Genomic DNA, 16,302 nt, shown 5'->3' on the forward strand with positions numbered 1-16,302 from the left:
TAACACAACCCTGACCTCTTCATCGCCAGAAAAAAACAATCACCTCTGGATGCCATTTTCATGTGCACCAGGGGTGTCCAAAATGTGGTCACTTTGACCCATATCTGTATCTTGTAAAATATTTCTAAATTCATTTAACCACTTTGCTTCGTATTAGTAGCATTCATCAACATCGGGACTTTTTGCTTTTTCCTTTGTTTAATTTGATTTCTACAATAAAAAATGGCGCCACGGGACACGATAGGCTCCTGTGCTACACTTTGGTCACCCTGGCATTGGCTGGTGCTGCGTGGAGAGGAACATAATAATAATACTTACGCAGACATCTTCCTCTTCTGTGTGTCTTAAAGATCCAGAGCAGGCAGCCAATGAGTGCAGTCATGGAAAAGGGAAGAGTATGTTCAATCTCACCGGCGGCTCCTGGTGAACATACCATTAGTGTGTGAATCAGCGTGTGAATGGGTGAATGACGGGCATATATTGTAAAGCGCTCTGGATAAAAAAAGCGCTATACAAATGCTGTCCATTTACCATTTGCAAACCATGCGGCAGCATCTTTCTTTGCTTTAGTACATTTATTCCATTTATGATTGAATGAACCAATGTGACAACGCAGTACGGTACATACACATTATTACAAGGCAAGAAACTAAAACACATGGATTTGTTAAAATTGACAATAAAACGTCTTTGCAGGAGAAAAAACATTGCTTTTTGACTTTTGACTTTCTTTGGGGTCCGCTCAGCCCTTTGTGCCCGGCTTGAGGGTGCTGAAGGGTTTGGAGTTCCTCAGCGAGGCAGAGATCTCGTGCAGGAAGGTGGCGATGTGCATGTCTTTCTCGGACTTCCTGCCGTCAAAAATGACCACCAGAGTGAAATGGGGCTCGGGCCGGGTCAGGTAGTATGTGCTTTGGACCTTGTCGTCATAGAAGTGGACCACTTTGTCCAAAGTGTTGAGCTCGGCCGCACGGTCCCCCATCATCATGATAACGTTGGGCCAGTGCGTGAGCGGCCGCTCGCCTGACGGAAGCGAAACGACGGCGGGGAACTGCTCGACGCCCTTGGGCGCCTCTCGGTACGAGTGCGGGTGGTGGTAGCCGTGACCCTGGAAGCTCACAGAGCCGCGGTTGTCGAACACCAGAGACACGTTGCTGGCATCGTGTTTGCGCACAAAGGAGCAAATCTTGCCGTGGTAGTCGGGGGCGGTTCGGGCAGTCAGGGCGCGCATGTCGGCGGGTGCCGTCTGCCGACTCAGCGCTTCATGGAAGTAGAAGCTGAACTTGGCGAGCAGCGCCGCCTGAAAGCGCTGCAGCCATGCGTAGAGGTGCGGCGGCTGCACGGCCTTTTGGGACTGACCTCCAAACAGATGCTTGCGAGTATCCCTCTGCCGCTGGAACAGTTGACCCCAGGTGCCCAGTTTGGTGGTGGCACCGTGCAGATTGAGCAAGGCGGGTAAGAAGTGCCACTCCGACACTTGGGCCTGGCAGCGCAGTAACTGGGTCACCACGTCCACCTCCGTCTGGAAGCTCTCTTCCACTCGGCCCAGGATGGGGTGGTGGAACCTGGAGGAGAGCGTCATTAATCATGTGTGCACGAACAGGATAATGCTCTTTTCTTCCCCCAACCTCATTATATTCTTTTCTCCTGGCTTCATTCATCATGTTGCTGCATTGCATGTCATCTTCAAGGTGCGTGTGCTGCTTTTCGCTAACTCACTTGGAGCTGTACTTGTGCAGGACGAGCTCAAGTGCGGTCACCAGATCCTCGCAGTTGACATTCTTATGGCCGGCCAATACGTGCATCTTCTCGTACAGGTCTGCCATCTCCACACGGGCCTGCGTGAAATAACACAGCTGCTCCGACAGGTGAGACAGCAGCTCCTCCAGGTAAGAGGCGGAACCTTGCTGGCTGTGGCGTCCTGATGTCACCACTTTCCTCAGCTCGTTGTACAGAGACGTGTAGATGGTGCGGATCGAGTCCTTGCGACTGAAGAATGACTGACCACCTACACAGAGGGACAGTGGACAGAAAGCGATGAGCCAACTTTGAAACCAATAAGAACTTTATCGGCCGCGCCACCGAGTCCATTACCAATTTTCTGTCCCAGAAAGGTCATGTTATGATAGGCCTTCTCCGCCGCCACCAGATGAGCCAGCGCGGCTAGTAGCGCGGCCCAGATGGTGCCGGAGCTCTTGCTGCTGTCCTTCTCTTTGTCCACGTAGTCCTTGGCCCTGTCGAAGGAGAACATGCCCAGCTGCGTGAAGAAGCTCTCCAGGATGGCTCTCTCCCGGGGGACAGGCCGCAGCTCGTCCGCCTCCGCCATGGATCACGCTCAGACAACGAGCTCGTTAGCCATGTTTTTTTCTAAAAAAAAAAAAAAGACACTTTTACGCAGTTTTGTACCATATAAGCACATAATTATTCACAGGAATACTGATTCGCGTTCTGAATAAGTTTAAAGTGAATAACCGCCATCTGGCGAGCAGTCAGCCGCCATATTGGCTTGGCTTGCTGTAAACAGTACGGCAAGCGGAAAGGAACAAAAGCATTTGGCTAGACCAGGGGTGGGCAAACTTTTTGACTCGCGGGCCGCATTGATATAACAAAATTTCCGGGGAGGGGGGCAGACTATATATTTTACACGTAACAGTCCACCTGGTATTATTGTATCTGTAAAATTGTCATGCAATCTGCTATTATTATTTATTATTTTATATTTATATTTAAATATTTTAAAAATAATAAAATATTATAATAATTAAAATAAAATTAAAATAATAATTATTATATTATTATTATGTAAAATATGCAAATATAACAATATTATTATATATAATTAATATAATAATTAGCATTAATATAATAAATATAATAATCATAATAGTCATAATAATAATATAATAATTATTATTTTAATTTTTATTATTATGTGCTTGTGTCTTTTTTCAGGAGCACTTTGTAAACAACAGACCATGTCAAACAACGAAATTGATACAACCATCAAAAGGTTGGCTCAGGCCATGATGCCAGGTTGTATGTTGAGTTTAAATTAAATACTTTTGAAAGATTGGGCGGGCCGTATTCAAACACTTGGCGGGCCGGATGTGGCCCCCTATTTGTATTTATTTCTTCATTATTTCTTTATTATTTCTTCTTCATTATTATTATTATTATGTTATTGGTTATTGTTGGTTGATTTATTATTGTATGTTTCCGCTGTTGAAAGGATGGGATGAGATATGATTTATGTTGAGTATAATCAATAACTAGTCCTCACTGCAAGATAAAAGGTGGAGGCGAGGTTGGCTCTATTTATTACTATTATGAATTATTTGAGTTCAAATCTAAAAAAAAAAATCTATTTTTATGAAGTGACGATCAGTTTGAAATGAACAAACTAAGAATCAAGTTTATTTGTCATTCTAAACAAATGTTCTATGCAAATGGTATGTAAATTAAACGGCGACGTCACTCAGCAGCTTCTATCACAGCCAGCTACTTGCCTTACTGAGGAGTCGGCAACAATGCCAACGTGCTTGAAACAGAGGAGAGGAGAGATTTAGCCACAGCATCATCCTTCCTGTAAGTTGGACGATCCATCCAATGCCTGTCGTGGATATTGACTAGGTGTTGCATCCATAGCTCTGACATGTGTCATGTCTGCTTATCTAGGGTAATGTGTACCCCCACTGAATGATTGTTCCTTAAAACAACAACAGGTAGGCTGACTTTACATCCACTCTGCTGTGTTTGGCCGGACAAGACTAGACTAGACAACATTAAGATGACGGTGACTTGTCGTGACAGGTCGTGACTGGTCGTGACTTGTTGTGACTGCATGCATGATGTATTAAGCCACAAATGAGCAGCTGATATCCATATGATAGCAGCATTTCTGTCTCTGTACAAATTTTATTTTCTGGAACCGCTCAGATGAAAATCTAATCTTGTCACTGATTACGTTCTGTTAGAAACATCATCATCTCCAAATACAGTAGACCGTCTACAAGAAAAATTCACATCTCAGGCATCAACCAAGACAATTTTTTTTGTCATTAACATCATTTGTGTAAAGTATTTCTACTTGACGCATGGTAAAGCCCAACTGACAAACTTGACAAACAAGTTTTCCACAAAAGAAAAGAAAGATAAGCAAAGGCCGCTAATTGATGATGTGGTTCTCATCTTTCATGGAGTCAAACTGACACCCATGTGCTGCTTTTCAAAGAATACTGACTGAAGAAGTTCTTCTCCTTAGGAATTTAATTTGTGGCCATGCAGCATAAGTGCGTGTCACAGTTACACGCATAAGGCCGTGGTGAGGGAGTGCATCACACGCTACAGTTGCTGCACTCCAAATGCACTTTAGCATAAAACCATATTTCACCCCCAAGTTGTTTGCGTATCAGATCGACGGACGTGTCTGAAAATAAAGCTTGCTTTGCTTTCAGACAGAGTGACATTTAATAAAAAGTCAGCGCAAGACCTTGTTGACATGGTCCCCCACCACACACACACACACACACACACACCTATGGCGCACAAATGGAGCAGCAAAGACTGGAGCAGTCCTTCCTGGCCTGGACTGGAAGAGGGTTCCACAAGAAGAGTATCCTCATAGCTCCACTTTTTGTTCCTTCTGTGTTGCCCTAGACCTGCCTGAAAAGTAAAACAAACACATTTTCTTCATCTTTTCTAGAGAGAAAGTACTACATTTTCGACAACATCATGAAGGTGAGAAAATATTCAAATTATTTTTAAATTGTTATTATATAATATGTGTAACAACTGCGCATAAAAGGAAATCTTGATCATTCAATTCCATTAAGTAGTCTTGTACTAGTACTTTTTGTACTAGTACTAGTACTGTCCACGTGAACTGTTATTCATCATGTGGCCTGCAGAGGGCAGTGACGCTTGCATGCTGGATTGGAGGGAGTGAGCGAGTAGAAGAAAAGCTGAATGACTCCTTCACAAGGACACTAAACTTAATGGATAGCTGATCCACCAGTGACTTCCGTATTATGCCCGACGGTGGTTTGGCCGTCATGGTGGCGGCGAGCAATATAACCGCTGTTATATTGTGTGCGATGCCTACATAATCGGTTTCTCTGGGTGTTAGTTGAATTCATAACAAGGCAGTGATGATGATGTAGATCGGTGTCCATCGAACAATGTCATTACCAAAATCATTGTTGCATTGTGTCAATACTTTGTTACTTATGTGCTGGTAGGGGTATGTCTTACCATGTCTACATGTACACTGTAGACGCTGGAGTCCCATACACATCCGGTGTCCTTGTGTTTCGTGTCAGGAGGATAGCAGACATCCGACGTGCTCCCAGTCACATTATGCAGCCAACACTACAGCAGGCTAGATTCTTATACAGTTGCAGTACAGTTTATTGATCGTTTCATCAATTAAAGGCGTAAGCGTGACTGTCTAGACGCAGTCTGATACTCGAGAATAAAGGAAGAATAAGATTACATTTGGGTGGGTCCCTTAGTTTGTTGCCGGAAGTACGCCCCTGAACTTCCGGTGAGGTGTTCTCTGTCGACGAGTCAGAAAGAAAGTTAGCCAGCTCAATTTCTCCCGGGCGTTTTTCGTCATGTATGTAGTTCATGTTTATGGTGACCATCAAGGACGTGGACTATTATAGGCTGCTGTTATGACTGCTGAGCAGACCAGTGAGTTGACTTTTCTGTCATTCTTCGTTAGCAAGGGGATTTGCATGGAAGTTGCGCTTAGGTTAATTTGCAGTAGTGATCAAATGTGTCTTGTCTGCAGCTGTTTTGGCACACGAACTTTGCAGTTGAGGCCGAGAAGATGACGGGCAGTCTGAAGATGATGACAGACATGATCCTGCTGTGTGCCACTTTGGCCCTGTCCCTCTTCTTCTGGATGCTGTCGCTCACCATCAGCGCCTACTCGGGTGAATGTTGGCCAAGATTGTCTACATCATCAAATTTGGCCCAGTTTGGCTCTCCTGTGTGGTTCCAACCAGATCAGCCCCGTGGTCCTATTGACTAGCGTGTGGTTTGAAAGTCAGTACTTAAGGAGCGTGATGGGTGGCGGTTGAACCACATGATCCTCAGCTTTCTGCTCATATCTTCCTCTTCTTCGTGCTGCTTGCTTTTTCCACTCATCATGTGCTTAATGAATGCCATCATGAAAGATGGCAATTCTGTCAAGTGACTGTCACATGGTGTGTGTGTGTGTGTGTGTGCAGGGACGTTGCAGCCCGTGTCACCATGGCGATGGTTGTTCTCCATCCTGGTCCCCCTGGTGCTGACAATCCGAGCTCTGAAGAGATGCAGCCTGGACCGATCCGGGGCGCTGGGTGGTGCGTGTGACCAGGAAGCAGCTTCTCCTCCTCCTCCTCCTTGTTGTGTGACATCTGCTGTGTGTGTTGGCAGCCATGTTGGTCGGTTTTGTGTTGACCATGGCCAACTTCAGCTTCTTCTCTTCCCTGCTGGTTTTCTTCTTCACATCCTCCAAACTGACCCGCTGGGGGGGAGCGCAGAAGAAGAAAATAGACGCCGAGTACAAAGAAGGTGGCTGAGATGATGCGTGTGGATGTGCATGTGTGTACAAACCTCTCATGCTGTGTCACCTCAGGGGGGCAGAGGAACTGGGTCCAGGTCTTCTGTAATGGTGGCGTTCCCACAGAGCTGGCGCTGCTCTACATGATTGAGGTCAGTGACATGGAAAATTGTCTGTCGCAGTCGTTCATGTGACTGTCTCCCTCCAGGCGGGTCCAGGTGAGATGCCCATTGATTTTGGGCGACAGTACACGGCCTCCTGGATGTGCTTGTCTCTGCTGGGGGCGCTGGCTTGTAGCACAGGGGACACCTGGGCCTCGGAGGTGGGGCCCATCCTCAGCCAATCTCGGCCGAGACTTATCACCACCTGGCAGGAGGTGCCAGCAGGTGAGACTTGAACCTACCCGTCTTGGATCGCAGCAGAAGTGGTTTTCACATCTGCTTCTGCTCTCCAGGAACGAATGGAGGGGTCACTAATGTCGGACTGGTGGCCAGCTTCCTGGGTGGGCTGGTTGTGGGTGTGGCTTACTTCGCCAGCCAGCTGATATTCGTCAGCGACCTTCACCTGGCGGACCCCCAGTGGCCGCTCGTGGTGTACGCCGGTGTGGCAGGTTTGCTGGGCTCCATCCTGGACTCCTTCTTGGGGGCCAGCATGCAGTACTCAGGTAGCCGGCATGTTCAAAGCCCAGTAGCAGTCCAGCACCTCAGAGGGACGTTAACTTGACGTTACTTCATGTTCCTCCTCAGGCTTCGACTCAAGAATCGGGAAGGTGGTGAGTTATGAGTCACCCACCACGCGGTGGATAAGTGGGAAAACAATCCTGGACAATAACGCAGTCAACCTCTTCTCCTCCGTCATTATCGCACTCATCCTGCCTGGGATGGCGTGGGGGGTGTGGCCTCGCTAGGCTAGTGGAGGAGAGTGCAGCAAGCATGTCTCCAGTCCACACGAGGAGTGTGTGGGGGGGGGGGGGGGGAGTGCTTCTTCTGCAAATTTCCCCACTGAGGGACAAATAAATGCATATCTTATCTTCTTGCTAAGAAATGTCTTAAAAATAAATGTGATGAGCGGACGAGGTTCTGACGTGTTTCCTCCTCAACTGGTCCAAGTTCCATCATGTTCTCCAGAAAGACATCCCTAGCTGGTGCCGAGCATCACAAGCTGAGAGGACGCTTGGTTAGAAACAGCAGCAGTGTTGCGTATCAACAACGTATGGGACTTATGGCTAACAAGGCCGTTGTAGACCTGGAGGTGGGTCTGTTACACCAGACTAACTAGTTCATGACAACTATGGCTAACAAGGCAAGAGAAACTGAGCTCTGTCATCCAAGAGAAGCGCTGGCTCCCTGGGGAGGCGTTCAGGACACGTCCAACCGGTAGCAGGTGTCGGGGAAGATGCAGGACACGTCCTAAACAAGACGGAGATACCTGCGAGGCTTTTAGAAGGGTGAGGGGCTCTCAGCACCCACTAGATTTGTGATTGCAGTATTAGGGTGCGAGTACGTGCTACCGTTGACTCCCACAGCAGTCCACATGCACACCATAAATGCTCCAATCCCAGTGGAGCATGAGGCAGGACACTTTCCGAAGGTACTAGTGTACTGTACTGCACTGTCTTTTCTTATTTGTTTATTTCAGAGAGAGAGAGAAAAGGCACTAAAACAAAGTGAGAGAGTGACATTGCTGTTGAATAGCTTACACAGCAACACACACACACACACACACACACACACACACACACACACACACACACACACACACACACGGGTTGAACTAAGGATGAAGAAGCTACAAATGTCCTTCAGAGCGGATTGGGTGTTTAGTGAGGAATGTAGTCTTTGATTTCCTTGCAAATAAAGCAATGAGCATAATTCCCCACCTTTGCTAAACGATGTCATTGCACACGTGAACTTGTACTTGGGTGTGACAACAATAGGAATGACGGGAATGGATTGTAAACAGACCAACAGCCACCCTTACTGATATCGTAGGAATAATTGGTGGAGGAAGCTATTCTTTGTGTCTGTTAGGTTTGCAGGAGAAGGTGGTTGAGGTTTTCATTCAGGAGTGTTTCGGCTTTGAACAAAAGGTCAGAAGCGACAATGACGACCCACAGGCTCGGTGTCGTACACACCACAGCGGAGGAGGCAGGGCTTTGTGTTGGAGTTAGCCGTCCGTCAGTCACAGTTGGTCTTTGTAGTAGCCCAGCTTGGCCAAGGACATTTCCCTGCGCAGCTGCATCACCTCCCAGAACATCTGCTCGGCTGAACACCCCAACATCATCCTCTGTCAGCGCCATCTTGGATTGCAGTTACTGTAAATATACGCAGAGGAGCGTTTCATACATACCGTCCTGCTGCTTGACCAGCCCTTGGTGGATGTAACGAATGTAGGTGAAGAAATTACACACCACCGTGATCTGAGGAGACACACAGATGTCATTCATCCAGCATGCAGTGCCGCTTTCGTCCAGCAGGGGTGGTATTACTCACTCTGTATCGGCAGTACGGCGACACGAAGTAATAGTTGGACGAGTCTCCAAACTTGATTCTGTGCTTGCAGGTTTTGGTCTGACCACTCAAGGCGCACTTCCTGTTAGATACACACGCACGCTTGTTTACACATTCTAGCGCAGTACAACGGTCTGGGTGGCAGGAAGGAGAAAGATGGATGATGGTTCAACTTCATGGTCTGTACTAATCCTGAAGGAAGGATGAGCATAAAAAGGGGGCAAGGCATAAAACCGGTGGGAGGAGCTACAGAGACACTGTCACACTTACGTGATGAGCTCAGACCTTGGCCCGCTGGGGGAGGAAAGTGAGGCAAGATGGAGTGAAAGAATTATGGAGAGGAGGTGAGGGTCCGAGTGTGTGTGCGTGTTCTCTCACTTTGGTCCGCCACACTCCACGGCCGAGGCTTTGACTACGGGCAGCGGCTGGAATCCGACCGGCTCCACACTGAGCGTGTTCAGTTCCACAGCTTCCAGGATGGACGAGCCCAGCTGAGCAGAGGGAGGGACGGTCAGGAGGGACTTTACCATCAAAGACGTTTGCGGGTGTGTCAGCACCTCGCTCTTGCTGAAGGTGAGGCAGGGGTATATGTCCTCACGATACACTCGCTCCAGAAAGCAGCAGCTGCGGTCCAGCGTGGGCTCCTCCTTCCAGGCCTTGAACTCTGTGAAAAGCTGATGGTCCGCCTGCACATGCACCACCAACCACCATCTCAGAGACGAGTCGTGTGACTAAAGAAACTTCCAGACCTGAGGATTCGCTCGCCGACCTCTCGACACTCTCGTACGATGGGCTGTGTGGCCGACGGGTCCGGTTGAGTTCCCAAGATGGCGGAGGAGGTGCTCTTGTTCCTACTGTGGCCCTTCTTGAAGGGGGTCTTCCCAGCCACGCCCACAGACGGCAGCTCGCCGACAGGCGACGTTGGGGAGGAGAGAACGAGCGTCTTCAGGGCCTGGACCTCCGCCTGGAGAACGTCAATCTGAGGAAGAAGCCGCCAAAGCTCATCACGTGATCCCCTGGTCTTCAAAGACTTCAGCAATGCAATGCGATGAAGCTCTCACCTTGCCCAGAGCTTCTTTAAGCTGCTTCTCAGCATTGGCCTGTTTCACGTTGGCCTCTCTCACCATCTTGTGGGCCTCCTGAAACGCATGTGCACGCTCACGGTAACTCGATGGGCAAATATTGAAAAAAGAAAGTGCAACTAGGACACAGCCAGCAACCATGAGGAGGAGCAGTAGGAGACAATCCGTGTACGACAAGGTCATGTGACTCAAGTCAGTCGACCAGTGACACGATGCCTCTGAGCAAACAGGAAGTAGAGGGGACGGCAGGAGTGCGCACGGACCTGGAAGAGGCTGGCGGTGAGTTCCTCCAGCTCCTGGCCGAGCTGATCTCGCACTTTTGACAACCTCTCACACTCCTCATCCTTCAACAGCAGCTCCTTGCACACGCACACGCAAGCCAACCATGGTCAAATCATAACATGACAACAAAGACATGAAGAAACCAAAGAATCAGTGAGAAACATCATGATGCGTATTGTCAATGACAACGAAACCGATAATACAATCAAATAAACAATGAAAAGGCCTGCACACGCGCACACACACACACACACACAAACACATGTGCAGGTTGATTGACAGGTTGACAGGACAGCATCCTACCCTCTGGGCCTTGGCCAGCTCCTCCTTCAGACGCTCATATCCTTTCTCCCGCACCTCCATGACTGACGGGCTGCGGAGGTGTGACAGGCCGCACTCCTCGCCATCCTCCCCAGACGGGAAGTTGCCATCGGCCACCTCCGCCTCCGCCTCCGAGCCCTGCACACTGTGCGGCGTCACCGTGGAAACGAAAGCGGTCGCTACATTACTGCCAACACAACATGAACATGCCTTAGTGCTTCTCTCACGCCAGATGCCCTACCTTCCATTGTGGCTGTGTCGCGGCGTGGAGTAGACGGGCTGTGTGGGGAGCTGGTCAGCTCGCAGGGAGGAGTGGAGGCCAGGGGGGGGCGGTCGTAAGGCATGTGTGCGGTAGAGGGAGGATGGCGGGGTGTTGTGGCAGGCGGTGGGGCGCTGCTCTACTTGGTTCTGCGGCAAAATAAAGGAAGAAGAATTGGACTTGGATGGTCAGTCAAGAGTTGACCTTTTACCTACCTGCAGGTCAGGGGTGGTGGGCGAGGCCAGGTTGACCTCATGGAACCCTTCCAGCGTCTCGGGGTTAGCAGGACCGCGGCTGCAGGCCATAGCAGCTGCTGTTGTTCATCCTTCAGTCTGCAGGTGGAGAAAGTGAATAGGTTTAGCATCTTCAAAGCAGAAAGACACTCCACCATGATTGACAACTCAGCAGTCCCACCTTCTTGGACTGTGCACTCTGCACCTGTGTGCCAAGTAGGTGTGTCCCTAATTTTATGGACAAACAACAGGGTGCTTTGAAAGGCCACAATGTGGTGTTAGTGATGTCACAAGCACCTGACAGCACACAATGCAACACTACCAGAACATGGAGCACTTCCTCCATCGCCATGGAGACCCCTCATGGTAACCTGACACAGCAGGTCCAGTTACTCACCTGATGACAGCTTTAACCCGAATCACTCAGCCGTCTGCAGGCAAACAAAGGCTCGTTGTCAAAGTCTCCATGCAGCTAGCATGATCGATTATGTCATCACCCTGCTAAGTACACACGTGACGGCTGTCGTCTCACTCCATTTTTCATACACGAAGTCGACACTAAACGCTAATCCACCCTGCGTTCATTCAACAACCTCCACGGCTGAGAAGCCGGTAAACCGATAAACTAACTCCCGCTTCGCATGACGCTAACGGGCCCGGCTCATGTTCAAGCTGCTTCGCGCTTCGGGGCTCAGATAGCAAACCCCGAGCTAACATGCTAATATAAACAAGCTAGCAGAGGCTAGCATGCTAACGTCGGCAATACAGGTGCCTCGCGAGCACAAGCTAACCGCCGCGAACCCCAACACACTGCTTATTAGCTTCGGTGGACGACCATCGACTCGTCCTGGTGTCACTGTGACGTTAAAAACCGAAGGAAACAGAAAAGCAACACTACATCTGTTAGCCGATTACTGTAGCATTCCATCCGCTCTTCGCCATTCGCTTGTGGGCGAGGAAAAGCAGCTGTCACTGTTTGACCAAGAGGGTCATTTAATGGCACAATAGACGGCTACCTCGTCGTTCTGTTAAAACGACTATGACAACATGAAATATTACTTACTTGAATGCACGGCATGCAAGATAGCTGTCAAACTGCAAGCACCGGCGCTTCGATATCACAAGACGGGCATTGGAAGCAATTTCACACGCTGGTTGTTTTCGCTGGCAGTTTGAATAGATTTGTGTTGAACTCACCGGACCGGTGCGTGGACAGAAACCGTGCCGCCGTTCTGGAAAGCAAAGCTGAACCGGCACCGGCGGACAGATTGTTGACGCAGTCCCGGACTAGGTTCGATCCAAATATCGACAGCGCCGATACCAAGTGCAGTATCAGAATTTATCATATTGACTTTGCGTGAAAATACATATTTACATTTGCACTGCCATATATTTCATTTTTTTCATAGAAAATATGGCATGTTCTCCCCGTGCGTGCGTGGCTTTTCTCCGGGTGTCCCCCGCCCCCGTTTCCAAAAACAGGCTAGCTTCATTGGCCACTTCAATGTCCATAGGTATGAATGTGATGGACGGATGGTATTCTTTCTCCTAAATTCCATCCATCCGTTTTCTATGCCGCTTATTCTCACGAGGGTGGGGGTATGCTGGAGCCTATCCCAACTGTCTTCTGGCGAGAGGCGGGGTCCACCCTGGACTGGTCGCCAGTCAATCACAGGGCACATATAGACAACCATTCCCACCCACATATGGACATTTTTATTCTCCTAAATGTATTACTTTATTCTCCCAAATGACTATGTGGCCCTCACTGGAAAACGTTTGTACTGCAGTTTTGTGTATCTTTTGTCTGAATGAAACTTTTTCAAACATAAAATGACTTGTGATGACATGTAGTACTTTACCCTGGTCACTAGGTGTCAGAAATGTTCCAGTGAAGGGACAGGAAGTTTAAAAACACAAAGGGACCCCCCCCCCATGCTAACAGGCTACATAGTCTTGTTTTGTCTTATGTCAACTATATCGAGCATAAAGCATAAAGGTGACTATAGGGGTGTTATGTCATGTCTAGTGGGCTCTAGCAATGTTAAAAGGCATATTTTAAAAGCTTGGCAAAAATGTCATTTATAAATAATAAATACTTAACGGAAGTATTGAGAGGGATTACATTTTGACCGTCATGTACAATCCTTTGGCAAAACATGAACACATAAGTCTCTTTTCTGTTCGTCGTAAAGATAAAATAAAGAGATGGCTGCACGTGATAGGACACACTTCCGCCTAGAAAGCCTTCTAAAAAGACTCCGACGTCTCAACAATGTTGCATTGACGTATAATGTAATTCGTCTGCAGTTATAGACATTACCGGTATTATTATAATGATAGTAAAGGAAATTGGAGCTGCAGTTCCAGGGAATGGACACACAGAGGCGCTGCCTCGTCAAGGTTGCAAACGAGTCAAAGGTAAAATCCGAAATCGTTTGAACAACTTTGTCGCTTGGTGATGCACGGAAGGCAGTCAGTAGAAGAAAAGATGCAATAAAGCGCGCGTCGACGGCGTACAATTGAAGGGGGGCGGTCTCGTTGGCTGTGACGTCATCAGGGCTCTGAGGGTCTTCTGCGCCTCAGTGTCGCCGGACGAGCACCGAGAGAGGACGCGCATGTTTTTGACGACGACGTAGAACATGGACGCCTTTTAGGAGGGAAAAGAAACCCAAACTCCATTCTGAAGTAAGGTTGCTTTCGTGATGCGTTCGCGGGCCTGAAGACGACCTCCTCCAAGGTACGTGCTGCAGTCGTGGCAGACTTCTTTTTTCGCACTTCATTTTCACGCTCAGAAATGCACGCAAGTGAGCTGGAGCTGGAGTTGCCGTTGCAGCCCGAATTAACGCTTCAAGCGAGATAACGGGCACGTTAATTCACCTTTGTGCACGCCAATGTGTTTGTACGCGAGCAGGCAGCTTTTGATGGGGAATGACGATGTCAACAACCGGATTAGAGCATCGGCATCATCTGCATGCATTTATTTCTGCCGTTAATCTGAAGCAGCTCAGATTGAACACTTTTAGGAGGATTATGTTTGGTAAAGCGACGCAGCGCCTGAATACGTCATTAAGGCGCCTTGGTCTCCTAATGTGACGTCTTTGATTGGATGCATTCAATGTCACTTATCGTCACTATCTGATCTCAGTGTGTACTTTGAAGTGTTTGTGTGCCTTTGAGCAGCCATTGTTTGTTTTGATAAGGTTTGTGGGTCCCCCCTCCCCAGGTTGACGGCCCAATGCTGAGCTTCTAAAGCAGCGCCTCAGCCGTGGAATTATGGGTAACCGGGTGAGCGACATGTCGCCCACCGGCTCCTTCCTGCCCAGCTTCCAGCGCGTGCACGTGGTGGTGATCGGGCTGGACTCTGCCGGGAAGACCTCCCTGCTCTACAGGCTAAAGCTGAAGGAGTTTGTGGAGACCATCCCCACCAAGGGCTTCAACACGGAGAAGGTCAAGGTGGCGGTGGGCGGCTCCCGGGCCGTCACCTTCCAGGTGTGGGATGTGGGCGGCCAGGAGAAGCTGCGTCCTCTTTGGAAGTCGTACACGCGACGCACGGACGGGCTGGTCTTTGTGGTGGACGCCTCTGAGACGGAGCGCATGGAGGAGGCCAAGGTTGAACTACACAAGATCAGCCGCAGCTCAGAGAACCAGGGCGTGCCTGTGCTGATCCTGGCCAACAAGCAGGACCTGGACGCGGCGCTCCCGGCGGGCCAAGTGGAGAAGCTGCTGGCCGTGCACGAACTGAGCGCGTGCACGCTGCACCACGTGCACAGCTGCAGCGCCGTGGACGGTCAGGGGGTGCAGCAAGGCCTGGAGAAACTCTATGACATGATCCTGAAGAGGAAGAAGCTGGTCAAGCACAGCAGGAGCAGGAGGAGATGAAGACCCGCCCGGTCCACCTTAAGGAAGCACAATCCCACCTGGCCTCCAAAGTCCCAGGCTCGGCACAATGAAGGATCACAGGAAAGTCCCAAGCAGTGTTGACAAATAAAGCTAATCTTTAGTCTTCCATAAGTACTTTTTCCTCCTACATCCCTGCTAATCCCTGCACGGTCCGATAACACTCAACGTCTGCCGTCATTGAACCTGGCAGTCATACATGTATGATGTTCACGTGGCAGGAAACGCAACAGACCATTGTTGGCTCGCACAGACCAAACAAGTCGAGCTCGGAGCTGCAAGAATGCCTGGATACGCTTTGTCTTGTTGTGGGTCACACTATTTTTTGAAACTAATCAATTGACACGTACATGGCCGCACACTACTAGTACCACTACTACTAGTACTAGTACTAGTACTAGAAATTGTATCTTTTTGTAACAAGGGTGAATGAATAAATCAAAGCACTACACGGTCTGACGTCTTCGGTGTGCAGTGGTGTTTGTATCATAAATTGCAGTATTCTCTTCTTCCTGAAGGGGTGGGGCCGCGTGGGAGCTGAAAGAGGAAAATCCAGCAAATGAATGAAGTTGACTGCCAAGATGGAGGATTATGTACTGTACTAAGGGTGTGGAATATCATCTATCAATCGATTGATGCGAGCGCATTGGCTCATTCACCTGGTATGGATGCAATTGACTGGTGAAATCTAGATGAATCGTGATGCGTTTGAGGGTATCGGTAAAATACAATGCAAGCGCCGTTTTATTAAGGTTAAACTTCGACCATATGCTGTTCCCCAGGCGCAATGAATGCACCGTCATTGTTTGGCTAGTAAGTAAAACAGCATGGAAGTTTCTATATTTAACCCCCCCGCAACGTCATTTGCAAAGAATGCCGCGTTAAGAAGCCGCAAGACAAACACGCAGACCCCCGTTAAAAAGGGGCCACCTCCCCGTCTACTTCGTGGTCTGACACCGGGGAAGAACCAAGCAAATCAGGTCAGTGAATCTTACGCTGCTTTCCGAATTGTCCAGCTATTTGTCCGTCCCTGCAACAAGTGTCCCCCCCGCCTCTACCCTGAAGGAGTGTTCAGCACAGCAGGTGACATTAGAACAGCAGCGCAGTTGTCTTCTTCCTGAATTTGGAAACAATTTTAAAAGGGTATAAGTTGTTTTCCACTTTCTGCTCC

At 48.8% G+C, this 16,302-nt stretch overlaps 4 protein-coding genes across 10 annotated transcripts; 2 read left to right on the forward strand and 2 right to left on the reverse strand.

Annotated features, from left to right (window-relative positions):
• Window positions 1-457: 457 nt before the first annotated feature.
• Window positions 458-2,519, reverse strand: kics2 (KICSTOR subunit 2). Its single transcript, XM_058065817.1, has 3 exons — window positions 2,092-2,519; window positions 1,717-2,005; window positions 458-1,562 (listed from the first exon to the last, which is right to left on the reverse strand). Exons 1-3 carry the CDS (start codon window positions 2,321-2,323, stop codon window positions 743-745), a joined length of 1,341 nt encoding a protein of 446 aa, XP_057921800.1. The 5' UTR covers window positions 2,324-2,519; the 3' UTR covers window positions 458-742.
• A 2,770-nt stretch (window positions 2,520-5,289) lies between these two features.
• On the forward strand, window positions 5,290-7,506 carry tmem19 (transmembrane protein 19). Its single transcript, XM_058065847.1, has 8 exons — window positions 5,290-5,688; window positions 5,789-5,933; window positions 6,231-6,344; window positions 6,418-6,555; window positions 6,620-6,696; window positions 6,753-6,930; window positions 6,999-7,208; window positions 7,291-7,506. The coding sequence occupies exons 2-8, from the start codon at window positions 5,828-5,830 to the stop codon at window positions 7,449-7,451; spliced, it is 984 nt and encodes a 327-aa protein (XP_057921830.1). The 5' UTR covers window positions 5,290-5,688; window positions 5,789-5,827; the 3' UTR covers window positions 7,452-7,506.
• A 643-nt stretch (window positions 7,507-8,149) lies between these two features.
• Window positions 8,150-12,724, reverse strand: rab3ip (RAB3A interacting protein (rabin3)). Of its 7 annotated transcripts, none has more exons than XM_058065819.1 (13): window positions 12,295-12,440; window positions 11,214-11,330; window positions 10,981-11,147; window positions 10,722-10,884; window positions 10,400-10,495; window positions 10,116-10,193; window positions 9,824-10,033; window positions 9,612-9,740; window positions 9,433-9,545; window positions 9,325-9,348; window positions 9,037-9,136; window positions 8,894-8,963; window positions 8,151-8,808 (listed from the first exon to the last, which is right to left on the reverse strand). In XM_058065819.1, the coding sequence occupies exons 2-13, from the start codon at window positions 11,301-11,303 to the stop codon at window positions 8,726-8,728; spliced, it is 1,323 nt and encodes a 440-aa protein (XP_057921802.1). In that variant the 5' UTR covers window positions 11,304-11,330; window positions 12,295-12,440; the 3' UTR covers window positions 8,151-8,725. The 7 variants fall into 7 exon arrangements, with proteins under 7 accessions (XP_057921807.1, XP_057921802.1, XP_057921804.1 ...); XM_058065821.1 differs by lacking the exon at window positions 12,295-12,440 and adding an exon at window positions 12,130-12,266; XM_058065820.1 differs by lacking the exon at window positions 12,295-12,440 and adding an exon at window positions 11,629-12,072.
• Window positions 12,725-13,508: 784 nt separating this feature from the next.
• On the forward strand, window positions 13,509-15,587 carry arl4d (ADP-ribosylation factor-like 4D). The gene is made up of 2 exons (XM_058065864.1): window positions 13,509-13,971; window positions 14,458-15,587. The coding sequence occupies exon 2, from the start codon at window positions 14,508-14,510 to the stop codon at window positions 15,111-15,113; it is 606 nt and encodes a 201-aa protein (XP_057921847.1). The 5' UTR covers window positions 13,509-13,971; window positions 14,458-14,507; the 3' UTR covers window positions 15,114-15,587.
• The last annotated feature ends 715 nt before the right edge of the window (window positions 15,588-16,302 follow it).

This window comes from Doryrhamphus excisus, chromosome 3, assembly GCF_030265055.1.
Source record: "Doryrhamphus excisus isolate RoL2022-K1 chromosome 3, RoL_Dexc_1.0, whole genome shotgun sequence".
NCBI lineage: Eukaryota > Metazoa > Chordata > Actinopteri > Syngnathiformes > Syngnathidae > Doryrhamphus > Doryrhamphus excisus.

What these genes read in the sequence shown, in the direction of transcription:
- tmem19 (XM_058065847.1), top strand. Translation starts at nt 5,828, where the DNA reads ATGACGGGCAGTCTGAAGATGATGACAGACATGATCCTGCTGTGTGCC. An exon ending in CCGATCCGGGGCGCTGGGTG is followed by an intron (nt 6,345 to 6,417) that starts GTGCGTGTGACC and finishes GTGTGTTGGCAG; the next exon opens with CCATGTTGGTCGGTTTTGTG. An exon ending in CGCTGCTCTACATGATTGAG is followed by an intron (nt 6,697 to 6,752) that starts GTCAGTGACATG and finishes GTCTCCCTCCAG; the next exon opens with GCGGGTCCAGGTGAGATGCC.
- kics2 (XM_058065817.1), bottom strand. Translation starts at nt 2,323, where the DNA reads ATGGCGGAGGCGGACGAGCTGCGGCCTGTCCCCCGGGAGAGAGCCATC. An exon ending in CTTTCTGGGACAGAAAATTG is followed by an intron (nt 2,006 to 2,091) that starts GTAATGGACTCG and finishes CCCTCTGTGTAG; the next exon opens with GTGGTCAGTCATTCTTCAGT. An exon ending in CTGCACAAGTACAGCTCCAA is followed by an intron (nt 1,563 to 1,716) that starts GTGAGTTAGCGA and finishes GCTCTCCTCCAG; the next exon opens with GTTCCACCACCCCATCCTGG.
- rab3ip (XM_058065819.1), bottom strand. Translation starts at nt 11,303, where the DNA reads ATGGCCTGCAGCCGCGGTCCTGCTAACCCCGAGACGCTGGAAGGGTTC. An exon ending in TCACCTTCAGCAAGAGCGAG is followed by an intron (nt 9,546 to 9,611) that starts GTGCTGACACAC and finishes CCCTCTGCTCAG; the next exon opens with CTGGGCTCGTCCATCCTGGA. An exon ending in CGCCGTACTGCCGATACAGA is followed by an intron (nt 8,964 to 9,036) that starts GTGAGTAATACC and finishes GTGTCTCCTCAG; the next exon opens with ATCACGGTGGTGTGTAATTT.
- arl4d (XM_058065864.1), top strand. Translation starts at nt 14,508, where the DNA reads ATGGGTAACCGGGTGAGCGACATGTCGCCCACCGGCTCCTTCCTGCCC.